The sequence below is a fragment of the Pristiophorus japonicus genome, chromosome 16, assembly GCF_044704955.1.
Source record: "Pristiophorus japonicus isolate sPriJap1 chromosome 16, sPriJap1.hap1, whole genome shotgun sequence".
Lineage (NCBI taxonomy): Eukaryota > Metazoa > Chordata > Chondrichthyes > Pristiophoridae > Pristiophorus > Pristiophorus japonicus.
The window spans coordinates 15,144,459-15,159,210 of record NC_091992.1 but is presented as its reverse complement, the minus strand read 5'-3'; the positions used below and the strand labels follow the sequence as shown (position 1 = coordinate 15,159,210).

The window sequence follows — 14,752 nt, the reverse complement described above, 5'->3', positions numbered from 1 at the left end:
CTGTCATATATCTTTTAATAATTGAATGTTTTTTTTCTTCCAATTTATCTTGCAAATCACTTTGGGATTTTAAAATAATTTTAAGAATGAAATTCTGTATTTTTCTTTTTTCCCTCCCCTCCCCCACGCTCCCCTCCCCCACGCTCCCCTCCCTCCCCCACTCAACAGCCACCATCTGGTAGCTCGTGTCTACGAGAGCAAAGCCGAGTTTCGATCAGCCCTACAGCACGAGAAAGATGGTTATACCATCTACAAAAACCAGGTCAGTCTTGCACATTCAGCGTGAGCTACACATCTCATTTGCACCTTGTCACCATCTGGCTCAGTGTTAATCACGCCATCTGCAGTCTCTGTTTTATGTATTTCAGACTGCTGGGGTATTCTCCACTACTACTTTTAGAGGGTGTTAGATTTGTGAGGCTGATTTATATTTTTAAATGAACGTCTCCAGGTTTCCCTTTCACATGTTCAATTAAGCTGCTCCCAGGTCTGTCCCAGTGTCGCTCTCTAACCCATTCCCCTTGGGAAGCGGGCTGAGTGTGGCCTATTGTGTCTGACTCCCAAAACAGGCGCTCGACTCCGAGCTCCAACACGGCAAGCGAGCCACAGGTGGGCAGAGGAAACGCTTCAAGGACACCCTCAAAGCCTCCATGATAAAATGCAACATCTCCACCGACACCTGGGAGTCCCTGGCCCCAAGACCGCTCAAGGTGGAGGAGAAGCATCCGGGAAGGCACCGAACACCTCCAGTCTCTCCGCCGGGAGCACGCGGAAGCCAAACGCAAACAGAGGAGGGGGCGGACGACAACACGAGCACCCCACCCACACATTCTTCCAACCGCCGTCTGCCCCACCTGTGACAGAGACTGGAGGTCCCGCATTGGTCTCACCAGTCAGCTGAAAACTTGTATTTGTGTGGAAGCAAGTCATCCTCGACTCCGAGGGACAGCCTAAGAGAGAGATTGCATACTGCCTTTGACCTTTATCGTTCCTTCACCATTGGTTTATGTGCTGCTCTCTCTCTCTCTCTCTCTCTCTCTCTCTCTCTCTCTCTCTCTCTCTCTCTCTCTGACATCTGTAGGTTTGTCGGAGGTTGATTTGTAGATGATGGCACAAGTTGAGGGCATTGAACTGGTGTGTCAACGTGTTTGTCTCAGTGCACTGAACTGGCTCTGTGTGTTTAGCAGGCCAGAAGAGGCGGTTAATCTGGGTTGCAGAATGACAGGCTCGCACGACTTGTGTCTGCTGTTGTCGGATCCTAACAGGGTTTATTTTTATGAGTGAAATGCACTCCTACAATCAGTGGCACTCCCCTCAAATTAAAAGCATTTTATTTAATCCTGCCTGTGAAGAATCACAACACACAATGTTGTTCCTCTACTCCACAATGCATTCTGTTGAGAGTACCCTCATCATCATCATCATCATCATCGGCAGTCCCTCGAAGCGAGGATGACTTGCTTCCATGCCAAAAAGGGATGAATTCACAGGTGTTTCAATGTTCCAGATCCCGAACTAATATTCCAGATCCCGAACTACATCTTGAAGGGTGGAAGATGCCTGTGCGTGGATTTTATTAGCGTGGAGTGGCCATTGCACACCAGCCACCACACGGGCTTGACAGAGCCAGGTCTTGGTCCAGTGGCAAGGATTAACCAGGACGACTGGAGACCAGCTCTGCTGCACGGACCTAGTGCGCGCACATATCGCAGTGTGGGCTGGCCCTCGCCGCCCCTGGGCCCTCGCCTCTTCTGAGCCTCAAACCCACACCTCTCCTGGGCCCCGGTCACTTCCCTCTACAAACTCTCGCCGCTCCTTCGCCCCTCCTGCTGTGCCTGCCCGTACTGCAATCAGCGACCTGGCCTCGCAGCCATCGCCCTCCTGCAGCAGCACGCGCTGCTCCCTGCAGTGGTATACCGCCACACGCTGCTCCCTGTAATGGCCCCGGCCTGCTGATGGTCTTGCAGGCCGGAACCGTGCCGATTTCCAGGCCGGGCCACTGCATGCTGCTCCCTCCAATGGCCCCGCCAAGAGTACCAGTGCATTGCTGGATCACTATGCCAGCATTGCCGCAGCGTTACCAGGCATATCTGAAGTATTAGTACTAATATGCTAAAGAAAACATTGCATTTAAGCCAACGTCTTTCATTGCTGCTGTGTAATATATATTTGTTTGTGACTTCATTGTCTCAAATGGCTCCCATCACCATCATCGGCAGTGAGGGACCCATAACCATTAGCCCTTTACTCTGCTGTATGTAGTTCAAAATGCTCACGCCCCAGACACTGCATTTCGCACACCCACACTAACATTTTACTGAAAATCCCATTCGCTTTTTATTTCAAACGGCATCTTTATTTTTACTGTAATTTTTTCTTTTTTTCGGTTGAGCTCAGCCAAAGTGGAGCCTCGAATGGTTTGCAGAATTGTGATCGTCCTCTGATGCAGACTGTCTCTCCACCTGTCCAGTCACCATTCATTTCCTCAGTGTCGGGCAGTCTAATCATTTCAGAAATGTCTTGGGTGTCGGTGCTTTCCACATCGTTTTGTACACAGCAATTCCCCTGCGTTTCTGCCCGCTCGACTCTCCACATTAAGTGGGCATGTCGAAAAAATTGACACGGTCATAAACGGAATAAAATTGGATACAAACCGTAAAGCAAAGAAGTGAGGAAGTGGTTTGTAGAAATGTTTCAAAGTCAGTGTGAGGGGAATAAAAGGATGAACTCACTGTCTGTTCGTATTTAATGTATTCACGGAACTAATTAGATGTGAAAGTTTGGGATGTATTTGCATGTGAAACGCATGTTGGCTGAGGTGCAGTAGTTGTATGACCAATCTTTTGATGGGATGTAATACGATGAATTGTTCAAAAGGGTGTGGTGCTATGGAAAGGTGTGCTAAGTAGTTTCAAATGCAAAGTTGTTTGATAAATGGATTTGTTGCAACCTCGTTTAATGACTCTTTTCTACCCGAGTTTTATAAAACCAAATCCAAGAAATGTAGTAATAGAGCTTTCCTCATTTGCGCAACTTTTGAGAAGGGCCAAGGATTGGAAAACGTGCACAATCCTTACAAAAATTGATTATCTCCTAATGACTTAATCTGCTGTTCTCTGCGTGGCTTTTCATTTCTGATGCAAACAAAAAAAGATACCTAATCGGCAGTGTGGCAGCAGAATGTCAGACACCTTGTCATGAAAGCTGCCATTCTTCCCACGCAGCTACCCTCCCACACACTGCTCCAAGTGGAAAACCTTCTCTTTCAGAAAGTGCAGAATGAGCGGTGATTGTGATTTTTAGGGGCATTTATCGAGGTGTTTTCCTTTTTAGCAGCGGTTCTGAATGCACGCATGATTTTTTTTTTTAAATGCATGAATGTTCAGAGTGTCTACCTCGGTGCACTCAAACCAATCACACGTCATAACAAGTATTGTCGCCTCCTGCCAGCTGCTCCCGGTGAGGTGACAGTTCCAGGTTGAGGAAGAATCGCAATCCGAGCTTTCCTGTCATCTCAGCTGGGGAGCGGTTCAGATGAAACTGCTAAGTGGGAATGATTTGAAGGAGAGTAATGACGAGGGGGTGCACCTTGAGGAGTTGATTGCTGGTTGCCTACTGTGACAATTACTGTAACAATGAAACAGTTAACGTTTCAGGTCTGGGGTCCAGAAGAGGCGAGGGCCCAGGGACAGCACGGGCCCAGCCCACACTGCGATATGTGTGTGCACTAGGTCCGTGCAGCAGAGCAGGTCTCCAGTCGTCCTGGTTTACCCTTGCTACTGGACCAAGACCTAGCTCTGTCGAGCCCGTGTGGTGGCTGGTGTGCAACGGCCACCCCACATTTAAAAAAAAAAAAATCCACGCACAGGCATCTTCCATCCCTGGCGTTCAGGACTGGAATATCGGTCCCTCCATTTAAACATCTATGAACTCGTCCCTTTTGGTGTGGAAGCAAGTCATCCTTGTTCAAGGAACTGTCCATGATGATAATGACTGCTCAGACTCGCTCTGAGAACGTTCTGCCTCTGCTCAGCTGGACTGTTGCATGCAACAGCAAGAGGCATGGAGAGTGTACATCTCGAGTCGAAAGCCATGAGAAATCCGTCGCCTCCAGCTTTGTGCAGCCTGGCTGAATCGCCCCTCCTTGCCAAGTGGAGGTGGGGCAACAGTGAAGTGGAAATGGGTCAAACGTCAATTACTGCCCCTTGGCGTGGGCGAGATGGCAAATGGCTTGTTGATGCCAAGTGCCAAAACGGCAAGTTTTCAACCCTGGAGGTGTGGGTATTTCCACCCTTTTGGGGTAGCTGGCTATTCATTTTGCTGACCGGCTCGATGTCTTCATTCCACAGAGCAGCGCTATTTATTGGAAAATTCTCTCTCGTATACTGATCCCTTTGCTGAAGGAGGTTGGTTTAGAAGTTAACAGCTAAGACTGCAGAAGGAACCTATTGGGCTTCCCCTTAATGGCTCAGTGGGTTAATGCACAAGTGAGATGTTGAGCCTTACAAACCAAGAATGATTGTGTATCTCAACAACAACTACTTACATTTATATAGCGCCTTTAACATAGTAAAACGTTCCAAGGCGCTTCACGTGAGCGTTATCAGTCAAAATTCAACATCGAGCCACATGAGATGGTCGGACAAATTGGTAGATTTTAAGGAGTGTCTGAAAAGAGTAGTGAGAGGTAGAAGAGCATTTGATACCCAGACTCCAGGGGTTAAACTAAAAGGAGAGAGTACACAAACGAGGTTGTGCTCCCTGGAATTTAGATGGTTATGGGTGATTTGATTGAAGTATTCCGGATATTAAGGGGAACTGATGGGCAATGTTCTATGTAAAATGCACAGCCGCGCAGCACTCCAGGAGTTCCACACGGCTGGCTGGCTTTTCAATGCAAAAAGCGTGCGTGCACAGTATTTTGAATTGACCGCACAGTCCTTCAGAGGGGCAAAAAAAATTACAGGAACATTGTTGATAGGGTAGATGGAGAGAAATTAGTTCCGCTGGTGGGTGGTGGGGGGGGGCTTTGTCTAAAAATCAGAGCCAGATCTTTCAGGAGTGAAATGTAGGAAACACTTCTACACGCAAAGAGTGGTAGAAGTTTGGAAAACTCTTTTGCAAATTACAATTAATGCTGGATCAATTGTTAATTTTAACTCTGAGATTGATAGATTTTTGCTAACCAAAGGTCATTGAGGTATATGGACCAAAAGCGGGTATGCGGAGTTAGGTCACAGAGCAGCCATGATCTCATTGAATGGCGGAACAAGCTCAAGGGGCTGAATGGCCTCCTCCTGTCCTTATGTTACTATTTGTGGAGGAAGAGCATCCGGGAGGGCGCTGAGACCTCGAGTCTCGTCGCCGAGAGCATGCAGAAATCAAGCGCAGGCAGCGGAAAGAGTGTGTGGCAAACCAGTCTCACCCACCCACCCTTTCCTCCAACGGCTGTCTGTCCCACCTGTGACAGAGACTGTAATTCCCATATTGGACTGTTCACTCACCTGAGAACTCACTTTGAATGGCAGCAAGTCTTCCTCGATTTCGAGGGACTGTCTATGATTTTGTATTGAGCCAGCTGATTAGCCTTAATGTCCCTGAGCTTGGGAGCGAGGATTTCTATTCCTGTTTGCTACAGGCAAAGTGCATATGTGGGACTGTTAGAAATTGGATACAAAGAGTAGGGTAAAGAAGTTTTGAGGATCTTGCATGAAGAATAGTCACTTGGCAATGACAGTGTCTGCGGACCCGGACTTCAGGAGAGGTGGGGGAGAATTATTGGAGCTGGTTATAATATAATCTGCTCAGAACAATATCTTCAAAAAAAAACATGTTCACAGTGTGGTGTTGAAATATTTGCTCAAGGCAGGCATTCAAAGTAATTTGGGTGATCTACATTCCACACAGGGGTATCTCTTTCAGATAAATGGGATTTTTTTTTGTCCTGCCTGATGCTTAAGGGTTTGCTTTAATTATCACACATATGACTGGGGAGGTGTGCAAACTCAGAGATGCAATTATTTTCACCACCAACTCATCACCTCGGCTAATTCCTCAATTTAAATTGAGATAAAACCTGGGAGAATGCTAATTTCTTTTGTTTCCAGCGTGATATATTGAGAATTAGCATTGGAACTGTATTCGTCCTTTTTTTTTTTTAAAAAGTTGATCTACAACCACATCAGGTTCAACTCACAAAATGTCTTGCACTGTTCTCGTGTGCGTGTGTGTTTTAAACCTAATGATAAATTGCCTTTGTTCCCTGTCCAGTTACACTCCTTAAAGCCAGGCACTTTGCCGAGCTGACAGGCTGATGACTTGGTCGCAGACCATAAGTCTGTCTGCTGTGTTTTGTTTCTAATTCTCTGCACTAAGCAATATGGATTGTATTACACACGAACTTACTTACTGATTCCCCGTTCCCTTTCCATCTTCCTCTGCAGCTGGGCGAAAATCATGAAAAGACCAAAGAGAGCTCAGAGTATTTGAAGTATCTCACGCAACAAGCTGTAGCGCTCCAGCGTACCATGAATGAGATTTACAAGAATGGATCCAATGCCAGTATTCTCCCACTCAAGGTAGGTCAGGGTCCGGGGACCATCAATAAAATGGGTCACTCGAGGGGGGTTGTTATGATGAACTGGTATATTTGTGATTCCCTATGAATAATGCAAGCAAATATTCCTCAATCCATGTGTTTGACTAATGACATTAATTGGGAGAATTGGTAACGCATTTGTCCTACTGTGCTGTAACCAGTCTATGATTCTATCTGGGACTAGCTGAAGTGCTCTTGCAGCAAGCCGGCATGGGCTCGACAGGCCTACAGTGCTGTAACCATTCTGAGATTCTTTTGTGCCTTCCATCCGGTGTGGGCCAACATCATTCGCTACTACCGCCTTGCTCGAGTAGATTGTACATTGGTTTATGTTTCATTTACTTTATCATAGACCAGAAATTTAACTTGATGACCAGGAAATTTCCATGAAATTTTTGCCAACCATTTTTATCTTTAGATAAAAATTCCCTTTTTTAAAGGTACTGACTTGTATTCGAATACAGTTCCACAGGTATCGGTAACCATCCTGTACCTCACCCAAGCAGCCATTTATCACGTCGGGTCAGATGTAGGCTATTTGACTGTGGGGGCGTCACAGCTAACCCTGAACCTGTCCTCACCTGATGCACGCGCTCACTTTGCGGCAGGAATTACCAGATAGCAATCGAGTGGACGCTTATCATGTTTTTTCCCCCCTCCCCCCCCCTCTCATTTTCTCCTCCTTCCCCATTCAGCCCAAAGATATTGGGGCCAATTCTCGTGTGCCTACCACCCACTGTGGCTGTGATCAGCTAATTCAGTTTAGACCCAGGGATCAAACCGTAGTCCTTCCTAAGCTGTTTGACTCAGTTGCAGCCATGTTAATGCACTTAGCAACGAAGCTATCTGGGGAGAGATTGCCTTGATAACTTTCAGTTTGGAACCCTCTTCTAGGGGTAAAAAGCATTATCTTGCTAGTTATTACTGAAGACATGCCTTGGGGCAGTGTTCTGTTCACTTTCATTTGATGCAGTTGTTAGTCGTTCAGTTTGTGTAGTCTTCCTCACCAGCACAGAGTATCCAGATCATCACAAAGCCTTCCAGTAGCCGAGACAAGGCCCCAAAATGTTTTCTTCCCAACTCTTAAACTCTTTTTAATCTTATGAGGAAAAAATATTATAAACTTGACGGTCCATATTAGAAAGAAAAAAATGTGGATTTATATAGCACCTTTCACGACCACTGATCGTCTCAAATTGCTTTACAACCAATGAAGTACTTTTGAAGTGTAGTCACTATAATGTGGGAAATGCGGCAGCCAATTTGCGCATAGCAAGCTCCCACAAACAGCAATGTGACAATGACCAGATAATCTGCTTTTTTGTTATGTTGATTGAGGGATAAATATTAGCCAGGACAACAGGGATAACTCTCCTCTTCTTAGAAATAGTGCCATGGGATCTTTTACATCCACCTGAGAGAGCAGACGGGGCCTCGGTTTAATGTCTCATCTGAAAGACAGCACCTCTGACAGTGTAGCACACTCTCAGCACTGCACTGGAGTGTTGACCCTTTTTTTGTACTCCAGCCCCTGGAGTGGGACTTGAACCCACAACCTTCTGACTCAGAGGCGAGAGTGCTACCCACTGAGCCACAGCTGAGGAAAAAGGCTGCATGGAACTGATCACGGGGAAGTTTATGTTCCGCACTCGTGACGGGGGACGAGCTAGTCAACGGTGAAACACGAGAATGGAGCTTGGCGTTTGATTCCCTTGATAGGATTACTGTCTTCCTTGTAGACACTCGAGCTAGCATAAAAACATCTCTGAAGCCTAACGGACAGGTTAGCACTAGTGAAGAGAACAGGAATAAAATTCTGTGGCAGTTCAGCGATCTAGTGTGGAGAATGGTTTCACAAATTAGCCTTGATGCAACCTCGGTATGAGCGTCCAGTTTTTCTTCTTGTGCTTTTTTTATCTTGTCCTTTGTGATTTTATAAACTGGGCCTGTTTAGTGAACCATTTTTAAAGCCGGTCTCTCTCCTGCTGCTCGGAGTCATTAGACAGGCAATTTGTAAGTAAAGACCTGCCAATTGTGCTGGCTCTATATTCGTTTAACTTTAAAGCCTCGAAAGATGATAAAATCTTATTGGGTTAATGTTTAGATGTTACTAACTGGTAATCATGGTGGGACAATTCAAAAGCACAGCAAGAGAAGCATGCTGTTAGTTTCAGCCTGTCTCTTTCCCCTTATTTACATGGCACGTGACCACATCTCTCTCAGGGGTTCGGCTGCTGGAAGCTTTCATGGCTGTACCAGGTTTTTTTTCCCCTCTTTCTCCCCCCACCCCCCACTCTGAATGATTACCAGAGGCCAGAGATTAACAATGTGTCACCAGGCTGACACCCAGGTGTGACGTCAGAAATGTGGCTCCCTGCAGCGTTGCCTTGCTATGGGATAGTTTGCATTCTGCCAGCGAGTGGCACTCTCTAAGCTGGTTCTCCAGCTGAGCGGGCAGGATGTCTGCAATCTAATAGATTTGAATTTGCGCTCAATCTTATGCCGCCTAATTCAATTGGTGAAGTTGAACGAAAGGCCGTTTAATGGTGAATCAAATCTCTGTCTGATCTTTTTATTATCGACAGTTCACAGCTCCCACCATGGCGAGTGTTCTCGAGCAGCTTAATGTTATAAACGGGATCCTCTTCATCCCTCTCAGGTAAGGGACTCATCTTTGTATTTTTCTCTCTTTTCACAAGTCACACTGGAGTGGTCCCCTCCGCCCCCAGGTTTAAAGTACTAACGTACCACATTTTGACCGTGGCAATGCAATGTACCAAAGTGGGACAGCAATAAAACTACCCTGGTCATCTTCCGACTGTCCACTCGGCCCTGACCCCAGATGGACATGGACGTACTTCCGAGTACTAACGGCAGATGAAGTGGTAAACGTTGTGTTGGGTCTTGTCAATACCACCGTCTTAAGTGCTGAGCAAATGTCAGTGTTTAGTGCAAGAGATTCCTGAAGCACATTGGAAAATCTCACCACCAATGTTCCCCGCGATTATTTTTTTTGGTGCGCGGAGCCTTTTAACGGGCTGCACGGCCCATTCACTTTCCCGCGCGTGCACGGTTATTTAAGTCATAAAGCTATTGAGCGGCCTGCCGTGCGCGGGACCTCCAGACCCCCGTGCGGCCTCTCAGCTTCACGGGAACACTGCTCACCACTGCTACTTCTTCCTCACTTTTCTGGGCCACAAACCACCAGGAGGGCAATATGGCAGCAAACCGGACCCGAGGAGATGCGCGCAAGCAATCTGATTCTTTCTCTTTCCCAGCTCACTTTGTCCTCGCCTCCTGAAAATCTTGACTTCTCTCTTGATGAGTTGGCCGGGTATTTTATTACGAGAGAGAGGCCTTACAGCCAAGCCCAATCCTGTCCTCGCCCGATATCGCACGCTCTCACCTCAAACAATAGCAATCTGGAGGAAGAATTCTAATTTTTTTTTTAATTCATTCACTGGATCTGGGAAACCCAGCATTTATTGGTGGTGAGCCATTGCCTTGACAACTGAGTTGTTTGCTGGGCCATTTCAGAGGGGCAGTTTGAACCACATTGCTGTGGCTCTGGAGTCACGTACAGACCAGACCGGGTAAGGGTGGCAGATCTCCTTCCCTAAAGGACATTAGTGAACCAGATGGGTTTTTACAACAATCCTGTCGTTTCATGGTCACCATTACTGATGCTAGCTTTTTATTCCACATTTATTTATTTAACGGAATTTAAATTCCCCAGCTGCGGTGGTGCGATTTGAACGCTCGTCTCTGGATCATTAGTCCAGTAACAACCACTACCGTTCCCAATTGGGCTTCCCCATCGCTAACATGGGTTAATTCTAGCGGCCAAACTACTTGCATCAGCTCGGATCAGTTAACATGATTGTCCAAACACGTTGCTGGCTCAGTGTGAAATACTGAAGGTCGGCATCGCGTATGTATAAATGCTCTAGGTTTACTCCACAATTGTATTGCCCCCCACGCAATGAGCTTGGAGGAAATGAAAGCATCACAGCAGTGCAGAAGGAAGGCTGGGGGTTGGGATTGAGCCCAAATTGCTTCTAGAGGTTTAGATATTACCGATGAGCGCAAGTTGTTGAAATGCTGCTTTTAAAATGTTTTGCCTTTTTTTTTTTAAAAAAAAACATTTGAACAGCCAAAAAGACCTGGAGAATCTGAAGGCTGAAGTGCAGCGCCGTCAACAGCTGCAGGAAGCCGTGAAGAGCACAGACCAGGAGGAGACCGCAGAAGAAAAGGTGACTGAACCCGATCACAGGGAGATGAGCCAAGCAATTGTCGAAACGTCCACAGAACAAGCTTCAGCATAAAGGCCTGTTATTTCAGCACCTTCCAGGAACTGACGCCAGCTTAAACCTCGACATGTGCTGCAGGCTGTAGGAGACTTGTTGCACTAAACTTTCTCTCTCCCGCGCGCACACACACGAAAAATGCACTGGTACATAGAAATGTGTTGCATTTAATGTTTCTTTTTTTTGTTTAAAAAAAAAGAAGGAAAATCCTGCCGATAGCAGATCTGAATAATATCAAAGCCTTAGCAGTGGCGACGACTGCACAATGTGTTTTTAAAAAAAAAACTATATTTAAAAAAAAAACTAGGTGTTTGAAAACAGTCACTTGTAGAGTTATACAACTCAGCTTGTACAGTCGATGAAAACAATCAGCTGTTTGTAAAGTACATGTGTAATAGTCTAAAGAAGCTGTACATATAACAAATTCCAAATGAATGAATCTTGAACTACTTAACTCAGGTCATTATATGCTGTATAAGGGCAGCAACCGGAAAATAACATTTAAGACTTTGATATTCAGAACCAATTTTTTTTTTCAATTTTGCACCCAATTATGATTGCAGTTACTTGCCCGAATCAACACACCATAAACTTAGCCCTATGTCAGGTCTCCATTCAAGTGGTGAAACCTGTACACAGTTGTGAAATTGTAGAGTTACAATTCTTCTCGCTTGGGTTTTCGTGTTGATTTCCAGTTCAATCAACTTTTTTTTTTAAACTGGTAACTTTTACATCCCGTAAATGGTCAGAAATATTTGGAATTTGTGTGTTTTGACGTTGGTAACTGGATTGTTTTCTCTTAACTGTTGCCCTCTTCCCAGCTCTGGGAATGTTCCCTTTCAAATTAGAATTGGAAATGTCTTTAAACCAGCGACGAATGAGTAGAGGCAATGTGTACTTTGATTTTTTTTTGTATAGCGCTGTGACACATTTCAGAACTCAGAGTCTGAGGGACGGTGGGATTTTTAGTGCATTTAAAGTATGTGTGATGAAGCCACTTGTATCAAAAGTGCTGACATTGCACAGTGCACTTACGGGAAAAACTTTTTTTCTGGTGGATGACTGTGACCAGGAGAGACGATGAATGCCATTTTTTTAAATGAATAACCCTGTAAACTGTGTATGTATGTTGTGGTACTGACGAGACAAAAAGATTACATTTATGAAAAGAAATGAGTGCTATATAGTATATTCTCAAATCGTATAATCGTATTTCATGTGACGTGATAATGAAATCATTACACAGTAACTTCCTCTCATTAAGGATGTGTAATAAATGTTGGAGTAAGTTGATTTTCTTTATATCTGGGTATCCACAGTGATTGTCCATAAGTTGCTTCCTGAGCTACAGTGTGGGTGTATCTGATTAATGCAAAATCATCTTCATTCCTACACTGTCCCCCTCTGAATGTTAACTTGATGCTAATAGCTTTCAAATTTTTCTTGCACATTGGTGTTGCCCGAGAGCAGTGGGGGGGATGTGTGAGTGTGTGGCAATTGTGTGTACGGAGAGGAGGGAATCAAGACAAGGTGAGGCAATGTCTTCAATGCAAAGCGACTTGTTCTTAAATTATTTGAATTTACTACCAAGTGTTCAATAAAAGACGAACAAGAACATACTTGTTTTTTGTATCTCCAAGAATTTTTTTTTCACGTCTAGTGTGATTCCAATAAAGGGGGAAAATTAGAATTCACATTGTGGTATTCATTTTGTTTGTAGTGACGTAAAACTTGGCGGCCTAAATGTTAATGGTTCCTTTTTAATTTTTGAGCTCATTCTGGTTCACATTAGGAAACAAAGAATTTATGCTAATACAGATTGGAACTCCCTTATCTAGAACTCCCTTATCCAGAACCACCCCTCATCCAGAACCATTCCCGGCCACCGGGTGACGCATGCGCAGAACTCCAACATGAACAAATTGAAGTCCATCCTCACTGCCCGACTCCTGCAATCGCTGGCCTGACCCTGCGATCCACGGTCCCCGTCATGATCTCTCTGCCGCGCTCCCAGCCCCAAAACCAGTCAGCCCTGATATTCCCTTGCTCAGTACCTGTACCATCCAATATAACTTGACCGGCCTTTGTCCAAAAAAATCCCTTATCCAGAACAGGCCAGGTCCCGAGGGATCCGGATAAGGGAGGTTCTACCTCTCCAAATAAATCCAAAACAGTGTCCAGTTCAACTGATCTTTAACCTCCTTTCTTCAGTTTAGAAGTTATTCCACAAGTGTGTAAAATGTCCCCTGACTGCTTGTCTCCCTTCCCCTGCCTTTCCATCCTTTGCTACGTCAGCAGTCGAATAGGCTGTTGAGAGGCTGGCTCATGAATGAGCAAGGTACGAGAGGGCAGCTGGTGCCTGTGAAACCATTTCCCAATAAGTGCCTTCAAAAGGGATGAAGAAAGACGAGAGCAAAGCTAACTAAAAGCTCTTTGGCCTTGTGTCATTCATAAGAACATAAGAAATAGGAGTAGGTCATGTGGCTCTTCGAGCCTGCTCCGCCATTCAATAAAATAATGGCTGATCTGATCTTGGCCTCAACTCCACTTCCCTGCCCGCTCCCCATAATCCACAGCCAATAGAGTGGATCTGCACTCGGGTCTCATCTCCTCAGTAAATAGCCCACGGAAAGTATCCCTCTTTTCCATACTTCCGCCCCAATGTATTTCTCCAGCAAAGTGCTTAATGTTTGCCTGGTTGGGACTGAAGAATGGCAGATGTCAAAACACAGTCCTGCTACTCCATGTGCCTCTCTTGCCATGTTAATGTATTTTTAAATATTAAAAAAAAAAACAAGAAAGCTTAATGTTGCAATTGTATACACAAGGTATCGCAATTGTGTGGGGACAGGCTCGATGGATGAGAGGGTCTTCACCTGTCCATCATTGTTCATATGTAATTTTAAAAATGCAACATTTAGCATTTTCTTTGGGAATTTATTTATTTTCTCTCCTTTCCCCTTCTCTTTTGTAAACTGTTCTGGTTGCAGTGCTGACCACAAGTGTAGAGTTTTACGATCCTTTTGTGTGCATGGACCCTTGAATATTCCAACCTGCTGTGTAGAATCGTAGAATGGTTACAGCACAGAAGGAGGCCATTCGGCCCGTCGAGCCCGTGCCGGCTCTCTGCAAGAGCACTTCAGCTAGTCCCACTTCCCGGATCAGGGATGGGGAAGCTTAGCCCCACTGCTACCTGATGCTCTGAGAGGAGGCAAAATGAACACTGATGCTTCAACCATCAGGATTATAACTAAAAATTTATTCCTTACCTGAGCTCCCCCACCTGAGAATCCATCCAGTTTTTTCTTTTGGGTCAACCTTGTTATGTTCCAATTTGGGATTTTCCTAATATTCATTTTGTGGATATAAATCGGTTGACGACGGTTTCTGGAAGTGGACCGAGTTTTCTACAAACTGAAACCTGTGTTCTTCTCTGCCATCTTTAGATTAGCCTCACCCATGTCTAACAATTAACCTCAATCGGGGCAGATTGCTTCCTTGAGTTGAAAAATTTGGGTTAACCACCATGTCTCCCGTCAATTTAGATGGTGAAAAAAATCACGCTGCAGCATTTTACACGAACTGAACCATTGACCAGATTTAATTACAATTAAAAATAACAATCAAAGAGGAAGGTGAAATGGTGTACAGCACATTCAGTAATCACATACATACAACTCCGTTGACTGCTTAACAAGAGTCTGTTAATTCCTCCAGTGCTTTGCTTGAAACGACACAGGCCCTGATAGAGAAGCAGTATCTCTATATATTTTTGGTACATGCAACGGCAAAGAAAGAAAGACTTGCATTTCTATAGCGCCTTTCACGACCACCGGATGTCCCAAAG

At 45.1% G+C, this 14,752-nt stretch overlaps 1 protein-coding gene across 2 annotated transcripts in view; it reads left to right on the top strand.

Moving 5' to 3' along the window:
• Positions 1–12,524, top strand: part of cluha (clustered mitochondria (cluA/CLU1) homolog a) — a 103,869-nt gene extending 91,345 nt beyond the window's left edge. For both annotated transcript variants that reach the window (XM_070857032.1, XM_070857031.1), the window contains exons 23-26: positions 169–262; positions 6,444–6,578; positions 9,184–9,257; positions 10,752–12,524. In XM_070857032.1, the coding sequence (XP_070713133.1) occupies positions 169–262; positions 6,444–6,578; positions 9,184–9,257; positions 10,752–10,923 (475 nt within the window). In that variant the 3' untranslated portion in view covers positions 10,924–12,524. The remainder of the gene's footprint in view (positions 1–168; positions 263–6,443; positions 6,579–9,183; positions 9,258–10,751) is intronic.
• Positions 12,525–14,752: the final 2,228 nt, after the last annotated feature.